The sequence below is a fragment of the Salvelinus alpinus genome, chromosome 5 (assembly GCF_045679555.1).
Source record: "Salvelinus alpinus chromosome 5, SLU_Salpinus.1, whole genome shotgun sequence".
Lineage (NCBI taxonomy): Eukaryota > Metazoa > Chordata > Actinopteri > Salmoniformes > Salmonidae > Salvelinus > Salvelinus alpinus.
The window spans coordinates 60,512,669-60,531,388 of record NC_092090.1 but is presented as its reverse complement, the minus strand read 5'-3'; the positions used below and the strand labels follow the sequence as shown (position 1 = coordinate 60,531,388).

General features: G+C 42.3%; 1 protein-coding gene across 3 annotated transcripts in view; it reads left to right on the top strand.

Moving 5' to 3' along the window:
• Nucleotides 1–9,611: 9,611 nt before the first annotated feature.
• The window catches only part of camsap1b (calmodulin regulated spectrin-associated protein 1b), a 44,748-nt gene continuing 35,639 nt past the window's right edge, over nt 9,612–18,720 (top strand). For all 3 annotated transcript variants that reach the window (XM_071402517.1, XM_071402516.1, XM_071402515.1), the window contains exons 1-2: nt 9,612–10,036; nt 10,514–10,674. In XM_071402517.1, the coding sequence (XP_071258618.1) occupies nt 10,515–10,674 (160 nt within the window). In that variant the 5' untranslated portion in view covers nt 9,612–10,036; nt 10,514. The remainder of the gene's footprint in view (nt 10,037–10,513; nt 10,675–18,720) is intronic.

Sequence of the window (18,720 nt, the reverse complement as noted above, 5' to 3'; positions counted from 1 at the left end):
GTCAGCGGAGTCAATCACCACCTTCCGGAGACACCTGAAACCCCACCTCTTTAAGGAATACCTAGGATAGGATAAAGTAATCCTTCTAACCCCCCCCCCCCCCTTAAAAGAGTTAGATGCACTATTGTAAAGTGGTTGTTCCACTGGATATCATAAGGTGAATGCACCAATTTGTAAGTCGCTCTGGATAAGAGCGTCTGCTAAATGACTTAAATGTAATGTAAATGTAAGTGTACATACTCTTAGGTTGGAGTCATTAAAACTTGTTTTTCAACCACTCCACAAATGTCTTGTTAACAAACTATAGTTTTGGCAAGTTGGTTAGGACATCTACTTTGGCATGACACAGGTCATTTTTCCAACAATTGTTTACAGACAGATTATTTCACTTATAATTCACTGTAACACAATTCCAGTGGGTCAGAAGTTTACATACAATAAGTTGACTGTGCCTTGGAAAATTCCTGAAAATTATGTCATGGCTTTAGAAGCTTCTGATAGGCTAATTGACATCATTGGAGGTGTACCTGTGGATGTATTTCAAGGCCTACCTTCAAACTCAGTACCTCTTTGCTTGACATCATGGGAAAATCAAAAGAAATCAGCCAAGACATCAGAAAGATATTGTAGACCTCCACAAGTCTGGTTCATCCCTGGGAGCAATTTCCAAACGCCTGAAGGTACGATGTTCATCTGTACAAACAATAGTACACAAGTATAAACACCATGGGACCACGCAGCCGTCATACCGCTCAGGAAGGAGATGCGTTCTGTCTCCTAGAGATGAACATACTTTGGTGCGAAAAGTGCAAATCAATCCCAGAACAACAGCAAAGGACCTTGTGAAGATGGTGGAGGAAACTGGTACAAAAGTATCTATATCCACAGTAAAACGAGTCCTATATCGACATAACCTGAAAGGCCGCTCAGCAAGGAAGAAGACACTGCTCCAAAACTGCCATAAAAAAAGCCAGACTACGGTTTGCAACTGCACATGGGGACAAAGATCATACTTTTTGGAGAAATGTCCTCTGGTCTGAGGAAGCAAAAAATAGAACTGTTTGGCCATAATGACCATCCTTATGTTTGGAGGAAAAAGGGGAGGCTTGCAAGCTGAATAACACCATCCCAATTGTGAAGCACTGGGGTGGCAACATCATGTTGTGGGGGTGCTTTGCTACAGGAGGGACTGGTGCACTTCACAACATTGATGGCATCATGAGGGAGGAAAATGATGTGGATATATTGAAGCAACATCTCAAGACATCAGTCAGGAAGTGAAAGCTTGGTCGCAAATGGGTCTTCCAAAATCGACAATGACCCCAAACATACTTCCAAAGTTGTTGCAAAATGGTTTAAGGACAACAAAGTCAAGGTATTGGAGTGGCCATCACAAATGTGTAGGCAGAACTGAAACAGCATGTGGGCGAGCAAGGAGGCCTACAAACCTGACTCAGTTACACCAGCTCTGTTAGGAGGAATGTGTCAGAATTCACCCAACTTATTGTGGGAAGCTTGTGGAAGGCTACCCAAAATGCTTGACCCAATTTAAAGGCAATGCTACCGAATACTAATTGAGTGCATGTAAACTTCTGACCCACTGGGAGCATGGTAAAAGAAATAAAAGCTGAAATAAATCATTCTCTCTACTATTATTGTGACATTTCACATTCTTAAAATAAAGTGGTGATCCAAACTGACCTAAGACAGGGAATTTTTATTGTAATAAAATGTCAGGAATTGTGAAATACTGAGTTTAAATGTATTTGGCTAAGGTGTATGTAACTTCCGACTACAACTGTATGTGGTGCCAAACTGGATCAGTACATCTACTGCTTTCTCAGTCAGGCAGACTGCTTCTTGTAGATTAGCAACCCAGAACTGTATGAGTGTTTGACTCAAAAAGCATCTTGCTTCAATCAGTTTATTCCAATTCATAATAAAATTATTACTTGTATTTTAACAGCAACAGTTCCAACCTAGACTGGTTTTCAACAATAATTTCTACAGTAAGATGTACAGTAGGCCTGATCATTTTTCATCTTCATCTGCACTGTTATTAGTGTCGCTAGCTCGCTTGCTTTGGCTAACGCAAGCTATTAGCTGTGAACAAGGCCAGGGAACTGATTGAAAGAGAAACTCAAATCACCTGTTATAAAATGACAACAATGCCTCTCCGCTGTCGAAGCACTGTTTCCTGAAGCATTCTGCCCTGTTTAGTAAGAACTCCTTGGGTTTACCGTCATGCTGTGGATGATGTCATATTAATTTGTTCGTTTTGAGAATTATTACTAAACACTTCCCCGCACCAAACACATTGTGGGCGCTCCTCGTTATTTCTCAAAGTTTGTATGAAAGAGAGATAAACTCATCGTCTATTTGCGTTTCATGACGATTCCGCTCAGTCAGAAATTGTGGCTAGCATGAGTCCATTTGATGACAGTGGTGAGTGGGAATGACAAGTCAGTGACAGCGCATCATCTGCTGCTGAACGACAGCGCTGCAGCGTGTGTCGCGGAGTGACGTTCAAGAAAACTGCAGAAAAAAGATCTGGTAAACGACGAAGCACACGGGCATCTCCCTCTCCCACTCTGCCAAACCGAGCAGAGACCGCTGCTTATCAGAGAGTGCACTGAACAGAGAGCGCAGTTGCACTTGGCCAAATCAATTCCAGTAATTCATGAATTAATTATACATTTACTCTGACACCTCGCGACCCACTTTGGAATGACAGATCTGTAACTCTCATTTCTATGTGAATTTGGTCGTGTCTCCCAAAAAGTTACAGCTTTAAGTTTAAACGTTTTTTCTTCTCAAAATGTGTATCAGCCAATTAAAATCGTCAACATGGTCTATGAAAACCCCTGTGTTTTTCCCTCACTGTGGGGAAATTGTGAATAGCGACTTGGAGAAGGCCTATTGGCTGATGCAGAATTTGTTACAGGAAATAATACTTGTCCAAGGTGTTGTTAGAATATAGGGCTAAGTGTGCCAGGTTTAGGCTATCAGAGGGTAAAAGCTAACATTTAGCGTTTTATCATGTGCAACTACCATTTACAAATGTTGTACGTGATCGAACTGAATGTCTATGGATCAAAACTGAGGGGATTCTATTAATGCCCCAGGCATGCATGGGTGAACAGGGTTACACGGAACCCAAACCGGCTTGCGCCATCGTGCATAAATGTATTTTGTCCCCCTTCACCAACCGCCTGCTAATCCAAACCGGCATGCGCCATCGTGCATAAATGTATTTTGTCCCCCTACACCAAACGCGATCATGACACGCAGGTTAAAATTATCAAAACAAACTCTGAACCAATGACATTAATTTGGGGACAGGTCAAAAAGATTTAAACATTTATGGGAATTTAGCTTGCACTTGCTAGCTAATTTGTCCTAATTAGCTAGCTTGCTGTTGCTAGCTAATTTGTCCTGGGATATAAACATTAGGTTGTTATTTTACCTGAAATGCACAAGGTCCTCTACTCCGACAATTAATCCACACATAAAAAACGGTCAACCGAATCGTTTCTAGTAGAGGTCGACCGATTATGATTTTTCAACGCCGATACCGATAGCGATTATTGGAGGACCAAAAAAAGCTGATACCGATTAATCGGCCGGTTTTTATATATATATTTGTAATAATGACAATTACAACAATACTGAATGAACAATGAACACTTTTATTTTAACTTAATATAATATATCAATAAAATCAATTTAGTCTCAAATAAATAATGAAACATGTTCAATTTGGTTTAAATAATGCAAAAACAAAGTGTTGGAGAAGAAAGTAAAAGTGCAATATGTGCCATGTAAAAAAGCTAACGTTTAAGTTCTTTGCTCAGAACATGAGAACATATGAAAGCTGGTGGTTCCTTTTAACATGAGTCTTCAATATTCCCAGGTAAGAAGTTTTAGGTTGTAGTTATTATAGGACTATCTCTCTCTATACCATTTGTATTTCATATACCTTTGACTATTGGATGTTGTAATAGGTACTTTAGTATTGCCAGCCTAATCTCGGGAGTTGATAGGCTTGAAGTCATAAACAGCGCAATGCTTGAAGCATTGCGAAGAGCTGCTGGCAAATGCAGTAAAGTGCTGTTTGAATGAATGCTTATGAGCCTGCTGCTGCCTACCACCGCTCAGTCAGACTGCTCTATCAAATCATAGACTTAATTATAATATAATAACACACAGAAATAAGAGCCGTAGGTCATTAATATGGTCAAATCCGGAAACTATCATTTCGAAAACAAAACGTTTATTCTTTCAGTGAAATACGGAACCGTTACGTATTTTATCTAATGGGTGGCATCCATAAGTCTAAATATTGCTGTTACATTGCACAACCTTCAAGGTTATGTCATAATTACGTAAAATTCTGGCATATTAGTTCGCAACGAGCCAGGCGGTCCAAACTATTGCAAATACCCTGACTCTGCGTGCAATGAACGCAAGAGAAGTGACACAATTTCCCTAGTTTAATATTGCCTGCTAACATTAATTTATTTTAACTAAATATGCAGGTTTAAAAATATATACTTCTGTGTATTGATTTTAAGAAAGGCATTGATTTTTATGGTTAGGTACATTCGTGCAACGATTGTGCTTTTTTCGCAAATGCGCTTTTGTTAAATCATCCCGTTTGGCGAAGTTGGCTGTCTTTGTTAGGAAGAAATAGTCTTCACACAGTTCGCAACGAGCCAGGTGGCCCAAACTGCTGCATATACCATGACTCTGTTGGACAGAACGCAATAGAAGTGACACAATTTCCCTAGTTAAAATAAATTAATGTTAGCAGGCAATATTAACTAAATATGCAGGTTTAAAAATATATACCTGTGTATTGATTTTAACGAAGGCGTTGATGTTTATGGTTAGGTACACATTGGTGCATCGAACAGTGCTTTTTTCACGAAAGCGCTTGTTAACTCATCCGTTTGGTGAAGTAGGCTGTGATTCAATGATAAATTAATAGGCACCGCATCGATTATATGCAACGCAGGATTAAAGCTAGATAAACTAGTAATATCATCAACCATGTGTAGTTAACTAGTGATTATGTTAAGATTGATTGTTTTTTATAAGATACGTTTAATGCTAGCTAGCACCTTACCTTGGCTCCTTGCTGCACTCGCATAACAGGTTGTCAGCCTGCCACGCAGTCTCCTTGTGGAGTGCAATATACGGTAATCATCCATGATCGGTGTCCAAAAATGCAGATTACCGATTGTTATGAAAACTTGAAATCGGCCCCAATTAATCAGCCATTCCGATTAATCGGTCGACCTCTAGTTTCTAGTCATCTCTCCTCCTTCCAGGCTTTTTCATCGTTTAACTTATATGGTGATTGGCATCTAAACTTTCATAGTATTACCATGACAACCGGCAACAGTTCGTCTTTCAATCACCCACGTGGGTATAACCAATGAGGAGATGGCACGTGGGTACCTGCTTCTATAAACCAATGCAGCACGATTGGAGCGCGATCTACGTCAGAAATAGGAATGACTTCTATTTGCCCTTGGCAACGCAGACGCTCGCGAGCAGTGTGGGTGCAATAATTAGATAACATAGATTCCTAAATTTATTTTGCAATGCTCGCACACGCGACGCGAGCGGTGTAGTCAGGGTATTAGCGTTGATTGCATTCGTCTTGAAACCGGGCTGCCTCCCATGGGTGAGCTGTGTCGCCTGGTAAAAGCCAACGGCAAAGCTGTTTGAAAACAAAAGTGACATATGCCCGGTGATGTGACGGGCCATAGCACAGTTTACCATGGTTCAGTCTAATCGAACTCGCTCACAATTTTCCCCCCGTCTTTATTTAACCAGGTAGACCAGTTGAGAACAAGTTCTCATTTACAACTGCGACCTGGCCAAGATAAAGCAAAGTAGTGCGACAAAAACAACAACACAGAGTTACACATGGGATAAACAAACGTACAGTCAATAACACAATAGAAAAATCGATGTACAGTGTGTGCAAATGTAGTAAGATGTAGTAAGATTAGGGAGGTAGGGCAATTAATAGGCCATAGTGGCAAAATAATTAAAATTTTGCATTAAGAGTGGAGTGATAGATGTGCAGATGATGTGCAAGTAGAGATACTGGGGTGCAAAAGAGAAAAAATAAATAAATAACAATATGGGGATGAGGTAGTTGGGTGTGCTATTTACAGATGGGCTGCAAATAAAAGTGTCTGAACGACACTGCGTGTTCAGTCCGAAGTCTGCATTAGCCATACAGCATTTACTGTGATGTGACCTCTGCAGAAGCAATGTTCCCTACATTTTTTGGGGCACTGAGCAAATTTCAGGTCTGCTGAGTGCAAACATTGTGAATATTCTGTGTAATTTCTAGCATGCGTTTACTGTGAACACTGAGGCTGTACCCGCTTTAAATTTCAGTTTCAGACAGTGGTCAAGTCAGCTACTGTGTATGATCATAATGTAGGCCTACCAGAGTGGCTTACCTTCAAAACAATGTAGAAAATGCATTACATAACATTTTAACTGTTCTATCGTTCATCCTACAGTTGCAGCCAAACAACAAACAACACATACAAAGTTGTATAGCGGCAGAATAAGATACCAGGTAGGGAGTGGGCAATTTTGTTAAGTTATTCACTCACCACGTTTATTCCGAAAATTGTCTGTCCTCACTTTGGTAGCCTATTGTCAAACATTAAGAATAAGCTACGTGGTGAGTTGATGCCTATTCCTCAGCTAGTTAGCAAGGTGAATTGATCATGCTACTTTGTATGCGTTGTTTTGTTGGCATCCTTGTTATTTACAAAGTTTTTGGAACAGATTCCTGTTGGAACGTTTCACAAATTATACCCACCCGTCTAAAAATGTACATGTTTTATGCTCTTGTAAGAAGCAATCACTAACCCCCCCCCCCCCCCCATTGCTGACAACACATTATTTATAACTGGGATAATAACTCCCTAACAGGTAAAGGAAATGAACAAGATGTGCACATCTGGCTACATGCAGCTCTTACTTTGATCTCAAAACAAGCACATCTACTAATGACAGCTCATGCTGTAAAACAGTCCAGTTCAAAGTGAATGACACAGATCCATATGTGGCAATGGTATATTTGCATATAGGCTTACTGCAGCTCTGATTGGTTAAACCGCACTGGTTTGTGTCGAGTATGAGCTGAGTACTGCCTGTCAAAGCAATAGAATCCGACTCCGATGCGTTCTGCCGACAACAAAATCTCTTGCATAGTTCGTTTTGTTTCTGTATGTTGCATCGAAAGTGGCTAATATTGCGTTGATTCGATCACAATTCCCAGAGTAAAGGAAAACGTTGATAGTGTTAACTAAGGGGGAAAACTAGAAAGTTCAGTGAAGTTCAATCTCGTGCTTCTTTGTGCAGGCCGTCCGGCGGAACTGCGCTCCTGCGCACACACGCATGCAGATTAAAGGCGCTGGGTGGTCATTCCGGGGTCTCCATTGGCCTTGCAGAATTTGGGGTGATAAGACCTCTGCAGAAATCAGGGCATTCATACTTTTTCGCAGAGCTGTTGTGAAGGAAATTGTCAAGGAAGTGAGTTTGTGTTTATGCAGGCCCTCCCGCCCTCACCTACCGTCAACCAATCATGTCAATGCAGAGCCCACTTTTTTTTTTTTAATTGAGAGGTGCACAGCGATGCTGTACGGAGCTCAATTTGGCCTCTGCATGCCTCCAGAAGCTCCGTATTTGCATCACACCATACATACGGCGCTTCCGACCACATTTTCAGATCAAGCATAAATTACCAGGAGTCATGCTCGCTACACTGTGATCAAATAACATTTTATTTGTTGCATCATTCGTAAACAACAGGTGTACTAATACCGAGTTCAAAACAACTGGGAACTCTGAAATTTCCAACTTCAGTGCATTCAAGATAATGGTGCTTTTAAGATGCACACAAAATTTCAGCTTTACACATAGCTCACTGTTATGATGCGTTCAAGAAAACTGGGAACTCTGAAAAATACGAGGTCGAATCATGACGTCAGTGATCATGAGGTCAGAGTTCTAGAAAGAGGTCTGAGTTCCTGAGTTGGAATTCCATGGTGGATGACCATTCAAAATAAAATAAATGTTGCGGGTCGGGGGCGACCGCTTATGTCGCCTATGCCTGGAACCGGCCCGGGTTCCACCTGAGCGAGTCTGACTCTGACCACAAGTCAGAGACCACTATGATGACCAAATGCATTGGATGGATCCTTTTTTGGCTTGGCATCTAAAACCCTCACAAACTTTTGCAGATGCACAATGGAAAGCATCCTGTCGGGCTGTATCACCGCTTGATACGGCAACTGCACCGCCTGCAACTGCAGGGCTCTCCAGAGGTTGATGCGGTCTGCCCAACGCATCACCGTGGGCAAACTACCTGCCCTCCAGGACCCCTACAGCACCCAATGTCACAGGAAGAACAAAAAGATCATCAAGGACAACAACCACCCGAGCCACTGCATGTTCACCTGGCTATCATCCAGAAGGCGAGGTCAGTACAGGTGTATTAAAGCTGGGACCAAGAGACTGAAAAACAGCTTCTATCTCAAGGCATGTTAAATAGTCATCACTAGCCCATAGAGGCTGGCCACTTTAATAAATTAAACACTAGTCACTTTAATAATGTTTACATATCTTGCATTACTCATCTCATTTGTATATACTGTATTCTATACTATTCTACTGTATCTTTTTTTCCCTTTTTTTCTTAGGGGTTGGATCAGCTTTAATATTGTTGCTTCCATCAATGTAATTGTCTGCATCATTTCCAATCCATTTAATAATTTCTGCCCTCCAAATTCATATTCATTATATAAATAGGCCCTTTTAATTTTGTCTGCCTTGCCATTCCAAATAAAAAAAAAATTTTTTTGCGCGTATAATTTCAAAAGCAGGTCGCTGCTGGTCTGACATTGCTCGTCCATATATGTATATTCTTAATTCCATTCCTTACTTATATTTGTGTGTATTGAGTATATGTTGGGAAGTTGTTTGATATTACTTGTTAGATATTACTGCACTGTCGGAGATAGAAAAACAAGCATTTCGCTACACCAGCAATAACATCTGCTAAACACGTGTATGTGACCAATACAATTTGATTTGATTTTGTCTTCGAAGGAGAATGTAATCCAAAAGTAACTGAAAGTAATCAGGTTATGATACTGAGTTTGGGGTAATCCAAAAGTTGTTACTGATTACAATTTGAGTGGTAACTAATACATGTAACTGATTATATTTAGAAAGTAACCTACCCAACCCTGTTCAATATACTATAATTGATTGATAAGTTGAAGGGTCATATAAAGTACTTATTAACAAATGCAGTTTATATTACACTGTTTCATTACATTTCCAGGGACTAATTTCAGAACATAACAAAAGTTGTTGGTATGGGCATATACAGACCGTATTGCATATACACATGGGCTGGGTCGTTCCTGATACTTTTTTTGCAAAAAAACATACAATGTAACATTGTTTCATATCTACCTTCATACGCCCTTCTTTGTCACTGAATGAATGGTTACTTTGAATCTCGGTTGCGTGATAGTTTGAGCATCCACGCAGGCGTAGTGATTACTGGTTACCTAGCTATGTATGTATTGCTAACCGACTGACTATTAGATTTGTATGGGAAAGCGCAGACACGGAGGTACACAAGGTGCTTATTGCGAATAAGTCAAATTCTTCGGCCTAAAATGAGCCAATAAATAGAAGGGATAAACGGTAAAACGCCGAATGATTAAATACTGTGTTCCGTAACCGCCGTACATTTATATCTGGCATTGGTTGTAAGTAAGCGCTCCTCGGGGTGCCGTGGCCGCAAATTTCTCAGGCCGCAAATTTGTTTTTTTGTTGCTGGGGAGGAGACCGTTCGTTCACCTCGCTGCTGTTATGTGCTGCTTGGGCTTTGCTCGAGCAATTGCATAAGAACGTCCTTATGTTGAATCCATTATCCTGTCGGATCTATAGGGTGGATTGAGGACACATCGCGGCTTTGAAGGTATATTGAAAATATTGTTTGATTTAGCTAGCGAATGTCCGCTTGATTCACCCAGTTGCTGTAACCTAGCGTAGATACTATCAGGCAGGCTGTTGTTTTTAACCTCCTAGGTAGCTAACGTTAGCGTCTGTGTTGGCCAATGTGCTTTCTAACTTAGCTAGCAAAGCTATTTTGTAAAACATGTAACTTACGACACAGATTTAACATAACAGCCCACCCAGTTGTCAGCTCGCTAGTTAGCCACCTGTCCAAGGATGGGTGCCCAATGAAGCTACGCTAGGAAGCTAGCGTTAGTGGGTTAGTTAGCTGGCTACAGTAACCAGTTAGCTAGCTAAGAACATTTCTTCTGTGACTAGCTAACATTAGCTAGTTAACGTAATCCACTCATGAAATCACCTGTAATATGTTTGATGTAAAAAGGGCTTTATAAATAAATTTGATTATAAGTACATGTGATTGAATTTGACTGTTTTACAGGATGGATGTGGAATTGTGTGCTGGCGGGCACAGCACCCGAAGAAAGATGGATTCAGCTGGCGAAGGGACAGTGGAGGTTGTACCTTTGGAATTGTACGACTCTGCCAGAGCAAAAATAGACGCCAACCTACGGTGGCTGTTCGCCAAAGCCTATGGAATTGGTAAGTTATTACACGCACACGACATAGGCATTGAAAAGTTCCAAAATAGTCTCCTGTCACACACAGCGCAAATGTCTTGGTGCATGTATACTGAAGAAAAATATAAACACAAGATTTGACGGAGTTACAGTTCATATAAGGAAATCAGTCAATTTAAATAAATGAATTAGGCCCATATCTATGGATTTCACATGACTGGGAATACAGATATACATCTCTTGGTCCCAGATACCTGGGAAAAAAAGTAGGGGTGTGGATCAGAATCTGGTGTGACCATTAGTTGCCTCATGCAGCGCAACACATCTCTGTCGCATAGAGTTGATCAGGCTGTCAATTGTGGAATGTTGAACTCCTCTTCAATGGTTGTGCTTAGATATTGGCGGGAACTAGAACACGCTGTCACACGTAGATTCAGAGCATCCCAAACATGCTCAACGAGTGACATGTCTGGTGAGTATGCAGGCCATGGAAGAACTGGGACATTTTCAGATTCCAGGAATTGTGTACAGATCGTTGCGACATGGGGTCATGCATTATCATGCTGAAACATGAGGTGATGACGGAAGATGAATGGCACGACAATGGGCCTCAGGATCTCGTCATGGTATCTATGTGCATTCAAATTGCCAGGTGGACCTACTGACAAATTATCTAAAAGAACGTTAAGGTGGCTTATGGTAGAGGATTGAACATTAAATTATCTGGCAACAGCTCTGGTGGACATTCCTGCAGTCAGCATGCCAATTGCAAACTACCTCAACTTGAGACATCTCTGGCATTGTGTGACAACATGTGCACATTTTAGTGGCCTTTTATTGTCCCCAGCACAAGGTGCACCAGTGTAATTATCATGCTGTTTATCAGTTTCTTGATATGCCACACCGGTTAGGTGGTTCGATTATCTTGGCAAGGAAAAATGCTCACTAACAGGGATGTAAACAAATTTGTGCACAACATTTGAGAGAAATAATATTTTTGTGTGAATGGAACATTTCTGGGATCTTCTATTTGAGCTTTTTTATTTAACCTTTTAACTAGGCAAGTCGGTTAAGAACAAATTCTTATTTACAATAACAGCCTACCCCTGCCAAACTCTTCCCTAACCCGGGTGATGCTGGGCCAATTGTGCGCCGCCCTATGGGACTCCCGATCACGGCAGGTGATCGAACCAGGGTCTGTAGTGATGCCTTAGACCACTGCGCCACTCAGGAGACCCAAGAATGACACATGGGACCTACACTTTACATGTTGTTTTATATTTTTGTTCAGTATAATTATTTTATTTTAATGTTCTCACTAAGGCACTTCTGGGTGTTTTATATGAACCAAAATGTTATCGAGACGTGAGGTTTTTAATTACCAGAAAAACATCACTGCCCTAGCCAGTGTCCATTGAACCTGGAATTGAAAGTGAGGATCAGCTGTCTTTATCCCTCATCTGCAAGGCTGGCAGAGTTGGGCCCAAATGTTGTTGGACAGGAAACGTGTCTGTATTCGTCCACACCCCAAACTAACAGTTAGCAGTTAAGCTAGTATTAATGAGGCACGCTTGGAACAGACCTAGATAGTGGGAACCATTCAGAATGGTTCCCACCGTCTAGATTTTCTGTTATTCATCAATGTGTGTGTATGTGTTGAACTGGCTGCCCCCCCCCCCCCCCCCAGTATGACTTGGCAAATGATCTGCCTCCCCACTGACTCACCAGATTTTGCCATTCTGTTTTTGTGCAGTGGCCTTTAGCAGCAGTGAGACGGGACTCGCAGGAAGCTGATATATAAATCCACAGAATCTACTGTCAGACTGTCATTAGGTCATGGAAAATGCAGAACAAGACATTAGCCTTTCTCACTCTCTTGTGAAGATAGCCAACGGTTGTTGGCTTGTTGTAATGATGCTATATTTAGGTGAAGAACATAATTGACAAAAAATAGGCTACCTGGATCTAGTGCTAACTCCAACCGGAACCTCTTTTGACCCCAAGGCCGACCCACCCATCCCTTCAGACACGACGTCTAGGCTCTGCCTGGCCAGAGAGGGGGGCAAGGATATTGGGGTGGCACTCCAGGCCTGGCTTACTGTTACTGACCACTGTAGCAAGTGTTGACCTTTAGTATTAGCCTTTTCCAGGTGCCCAAGTTCTCTGAGCTGTTGAGGGTAACCACTAGAGCAGGGTAACCACTAGAGCAGGGTAACCACTAGAGCAGGGTAACCACTAGAGCAGGGTAACCACTAGAGCAAGCAATAGTTCATGGGCTGCAGGTACCCCAGTGGTTAAGAGCGTTGGGCCAGTAAACAAAAGGTTGCTCGTTTGAATCCCAGAGCCGACTAGTTGAGAAATCTGTCTGTGCTCTTGAGCAGGTCACTAAACCCTAATTGCTCCTGTAAGTCACACTGGTTAAGAGCGTCTGCTAAATGACACATGGACATTTGTCAAACTTCTTCATAGCAAAACAACCTAAATATTTTGACGCTTCTGGATTTCTAGTTGGTTGCAAGATTCCTAATCTCGTTCCCCGACACTTCCGCCCAAAAGCACAAAGTCTTGTGGACCAACGTGTCAGACATGGCCTTTGTTAGCCAAAACAGAGCCAGGATGCAAATATAACTTTGTCTGTGCATTCATGTGATATGAGTGACACACAAATTACTACAATTTCTATGGGCAAAAAAATTAAATGGAAACATTCGCTGACATGGGCTAGTTGACCTGGACATTTCTGACAAGTTATAAATAGCTGTCTAAGGTATTTTGTGCATTCTACTATTACAACTTTGTGCATTCTACTATTACAACTTCCAATAGTAAGTTTAAAGTTACTTGAAAAGAAAAACCTGCGTGCCCCACAGTTTGGGAACAACTGTCTTAAAGGACCAAAGAGTTTGGTCTGCTTTGTGTTTTCATTTCTGCCATGGGAAAAATATTGTGATACTGGTATCGTCAGTCCTAAAAGGCATTGGCTTACTCTACCAACCAATCATCTTCCACATCACCTTCCACTGCATGCTAGCATACTACAAGCACAAAGCTACGCCTCAATCATGTGATTCGCTAAAATGAAATGACAAATACTTTACTCAGTAGTTCAGTTCCACTAAGGCCAACTGAATGAGTGATTATCCCAGGCTTAGGCTATATAAAATAGTATTTGTCACATGCGCTGAATACCGTGAAATGCTTACTTACAAGCCCTTAAACCAACAATGCCGTTTTAATATTTACTAAATAAGCTAATGTTAAAAAATAATAAGTAACACAATAAAATAACAATAATGAGGCTATGTACAGGGGTACTGGTACTGAGTCAATGTGCGGGGGTACAGGTTAGTTGAGGCTGTGTGTAATAGCCTGGGGAAGAGGTTACAAGATTTCAATATCTGTCACTGTTCTGTAGCTCATCAGTTACCCTCACCTCCAGTATTTACATTGTTTGGGAGCATAATTGCATAGATACAGGTAGGAAATCCTTTAAAATAGCAATCAGGCCTAGCATTGTTATTGAAGGCCTGTGGCTGTGGTTACATGCAGAAGACATGCTAAGATGTTGTGGAGGAGCCAGAGCGAGGTCTGTCTATCAATAGTAGACAACCTGTCATGTGTGAGACGTGTGACCTAATTTCACCGAAAGAGCACTTAGTCTGGCCATGAATCTTTAATTGCTGAACAGTCATGTCAATGGAGTGTGTCGTCTGTGCCTGTTGTCATTGGAAGAACAGAATGGCTCCGTCCATTGTTTTCATATTATGGCTTCTTTGGATTGCCATTCATATTACCACTTCTGGCTTCAAGGGTCTATTTATTTTTGTATTAACTTACTATTCAGGCCTCACTAATGCTGAGGCCTGTCACCTCCCTTAGTAATATGTAAGCACCTGCATCTTTGCAGTCTATTGTAGTATATCATAGCCTACATTGTTCTTATTTAGGCCTAGGTTCAATTTCATGATCCTACCCTTTAGATTTCTGCATTCATTACTGTGATTTCATGATGTCACTCAGACTCAAGCCTGCACAAAGAAAGCAGATGATCCTAGATTTAGTTTATAATGGTTATCTATATGGATTGTTTGAATGCTGTTCTCCCATTTTTAAGGATGTTTTCCTGCTTACTCTCGTAAAAGCTCCCTGTGTTCTAACAGTGAGCTGTGGTCCCAGAGAGCTCAGAAACAGTAATTGGCTTTTGTCCTGATGACGAACTCTGCCTGGCACTCATCCTCCTCTCCCCCTCCCCTCCTCTCCACTCCTCTTCTCTCACTCTGAGGAGTCTCCCCACTGTCTGTCTGTCAACTGCTCTAAGGGCCCTGGCTAACAAAGCCATGCAGGCAAATCAAAGTTTATTTGTCACGTGCGCCGAATGCAACAGGTGTAGACCTTACAGTTAAATGCTTACTTAAAGGCCCTACCCAACAGTGCAATTTTTAAGTAAAAAATAGGTATTAGGTGAACAATAGATAGGTAAAGAAATAAAAACAACAGTGAAAATAACAGTAGCGTGGCTATATACAGGCACCAGTTAGTCGGGCTAATTGAGGCAAAATGTAGGTATAGTTAAAGTGACTATGCATATATGATAAACAGAGTAGCAGCAGTGTAAAAGAGGGGTGGGACACTAGGCAAATGACATTCAGGAGTCTTATAGCTTGGTGGTAAAAGCTGTTGAGATGCCTTTCGGTCCTAGACTTGGCGCTCCGGTACCTCTTGCCATGCGGTAGTAGAGAGAACAGTCTATGACTGGGGTGGTTGGGGTCTTTGACAAATTTTAGGGTCTTCCTCTGACACCGCCTGGTATAGAGGTCCTGGATGGCTGGCAGCTTAGCTCCAGTGATGTACTGGGCCGTACGCACTACCCTCTGTAGTGCCTTGCGGTCAGAGGCCGAACAGGGCGTGCTCGGTCCTCCTTTTCCGATAATCCATAATCATCTCCTTTGCATTGATTACGTTGAGGGATAGGTTGTTATTCTGGCACCACCTAGCCAGGTCTCTGACCTCCCTATAGGCTGTCTCGTCGGTGATCATGCCTACCACTTGTGTCGTCTGCAAACTTAATGATGGTGTTGGAGTCGTGCCTGGCCACGCAGTCGTGGGCGAACAGGGAGTACAGGAGGCGACTGAACACGCACCCCTTGAGGCTCAGCGTGGCAGATGTGTTGCTACCTACACCTGGGAGTGGCCTGTCAGGAAGTCCAGGATCCAGTTGCAGAGGGAGATGTTTAGTCCCAGGATCCTTAGCTTAGTGATGAGCTTTGAGGGCACTATGGTATTGAACGCTGAGCTGTAGTCAATGAATAGCATTCTCACGTAGGTGTTCCTTTTGTCCAGGTGGGAAAGGGCAGTGTGGAGTGCAATATAGATTGCATCATCTGTGGATCTTTTTGGCTGATATGCAAATTAGATTGGGTCTAGGGTTTCTGGGATAATGGTGGTATTGTGAGCCATGACCAGCCTTTCAAAGCACTTCATGGCTACGGACGTGAGTGCTTCGGGTCTGTAGTCATTTTGGCAGGTTACCTTAGTCTTCTTGGGCCGATGGACAATGGTGGTCTGCTTGAAACATGTTGGTGTTAGACTCAATCAGGGAAATGTTAAAAATGTCAGTGAAGAAACCTTGGTTGGTCAGCATATGTCCTGGTAACCCTTCTGGCCCCGCGGGCTTGTGAATGTTGACCTGTTTAAAGGTCTTACTCACGTCGGCCACGGAGGGCGTGATCACAGTTGTCCGGAACAGCTGATGCTTTCATGCATGCCTCAGGGTTGCTTGTCTCAAAGTGAGCATAGAGGTGATTTAGCTTGTCTGGTAGGCTCGTGTCACTGGACAGCTCGCGGCTGTGCTTCCCTTTGTAGTCTGTAATAGTTTGCAGGCCCTGCCACAAGACGAGCGTCGGAGTCGGTGTAGTACGATTCAATCTTAGTCCTGTATTGGCGCTTTGCCTGTTTGATGGTTCGTCGGAGGTCATAGCAGGATTTCTTATACGCTTCCGGGTTAGAGTCCCACACCTTGAAAGCGGCAGCGCTACCCTTTAGCTCATTGCGAATGTTGCCTGTAATCCATGGTTTCTGGTTGACCATGCGCGTTCATGTGAGAGCGAGCTCTGTTCTATCACATTTCTGAAGACAAAGGAATTCTCCGGTTGGAACTTTATTGAAGATTTAGGTTAAAAACATCCTAAAGATTGATTCAATACATCGTTTGACATGTTTCTACTGACTGTAACGGAACTTTTTGACATTTAGTCTGCTTTTAGTGAACGTGCTTCGTGACTTTGGATTTGTTTACCAAACGCGCTAACAAAAGTAGCTATTTGGACATAAATGATGGACATTACCGAACAAATCAAACATTTATTGTGGAACTGGGATTCCTGGGAGTGCATTCTGATGAAGATCATCAAAGGTAAGTTCATATTTATAATGTTATTTCTGACTTCTGTATGGCGGATATATTTTTGTCTTGTTTGGGCTCTGAGCGCCGACCTCAGATTATTGCATCGTTTGCTTTTTCCGTAAAGCATTTTTGAAATCTGACACAGCGGTTGCGTTAAGGAGAAGTGGATCTAAAATTCCATTTATAACACTTGATCTTTGATCAATTTTTATTATGAGTATTTCTGGAAATTGATGTTGCTCTCTGCAAAATCACCGGATGTTTTTGGAACTACTGAACAACGCGCCAATGTACCGAACAAAACATACATGTATTGTGTAACATGAAGTCCTGAGTGTCATCTGATGAAGATCATCAAAGGTTAGTGATGAATTTTATCACTTTCTGCTTTTTGTGACTCCTGTCTTTGGCTGGAAAAATGGCTGTGTTTTTCTGTGATTAGGCGGTGACCTAACATAATCGTTTGTGGTGCTTTCGCTGTAAAGCCTTTTTGAAATCGGACACGGGTGGGATTAACAACAAGATTACCTTTAAAATGGTATAAGATACTTGTATGTTTGAGGAATTTTAATTATGAGATTTCTGTTGTTTGAATTTGGCGCCCTGCACATTCACTGGCTGTTGTCATATCGATCCCGTTAATGGGATTGCAGCCATAAGAAGTTTTAAACTAGACATTGGACCGATGTTGGCATTTTTAGCTAATATCGGCCAATTCCGATATACTTACCGATTTTTATATTGTGCATCCCTATTGTAGAGTATATTGGTCATGCTGCTGCACAGATGCTGGGCTGGCCCTATAAAAAATACTTCACTGGCAGGAGAGGCTGCCTGCCCATCCCTGTGTAGTCGACAATTCAGGCTCTCCTATCAGAGATGCATCTTGGAAGGTGTGTGTGTGAGAGAGAGAGCGGGTGGCTACGTCATGTGTGTTAGCATGCCTGTGTATCTGTGTCTCCCTGTGTAGTGTCTGTGCGCACGCATGCTCGCGCCTGTGTGTTTGTATCCACCCCAGTGCCGACACAGACAGAACATGGCTGGCACAGCTCCTCACACCAGCGGCCAGTCAGAATGCCACCCGTTGGGGCAAGCTGGTGTTCTGCTCTCCTGACTGGTCTGATGGTGATTGGGGGATGCACTACAGCTGGTCCTGGCAATGGAGTGAAAGGGTGTTTACCATGCAGAGCCCTCTCCCTGTCCCAGTAGTTGGCTATCCCAGCCCACTGTGCAGAGGGGGTAGGAGAGGGGAAGCTGCTGCCACACAGTATCAGTGTCTCCAGGGGCAAGTCAAACATGAAGACCCATCCGGGTCCCAGCAAGGCCAGACCCCTTTTGTTTTCACTCAATGCGTTATATGAAGTGCAACTCTCACACACATCTCTCTCTCGGAATGACTGACTGTTATACAATAACAGGATTATTATTGAATCTGTTGTAATACCCAGACGGAATCAGACATTGTTATACAATCCCAGGTGTATTATCCATACATCCCTACTTCTCATAACAATATTGTTATGGGCATTGAGCGCCTACTCAGACTGTGTATTGCAGTAAAATCCAAATCAGACTATCTTACCTGCTGTGTTGTTGACTGGTTCAAGGAGAGCTCTGCTTGCCTCAACCTGTATATCTTCCTGTTAGTGTGGTTGGATGGGAGAA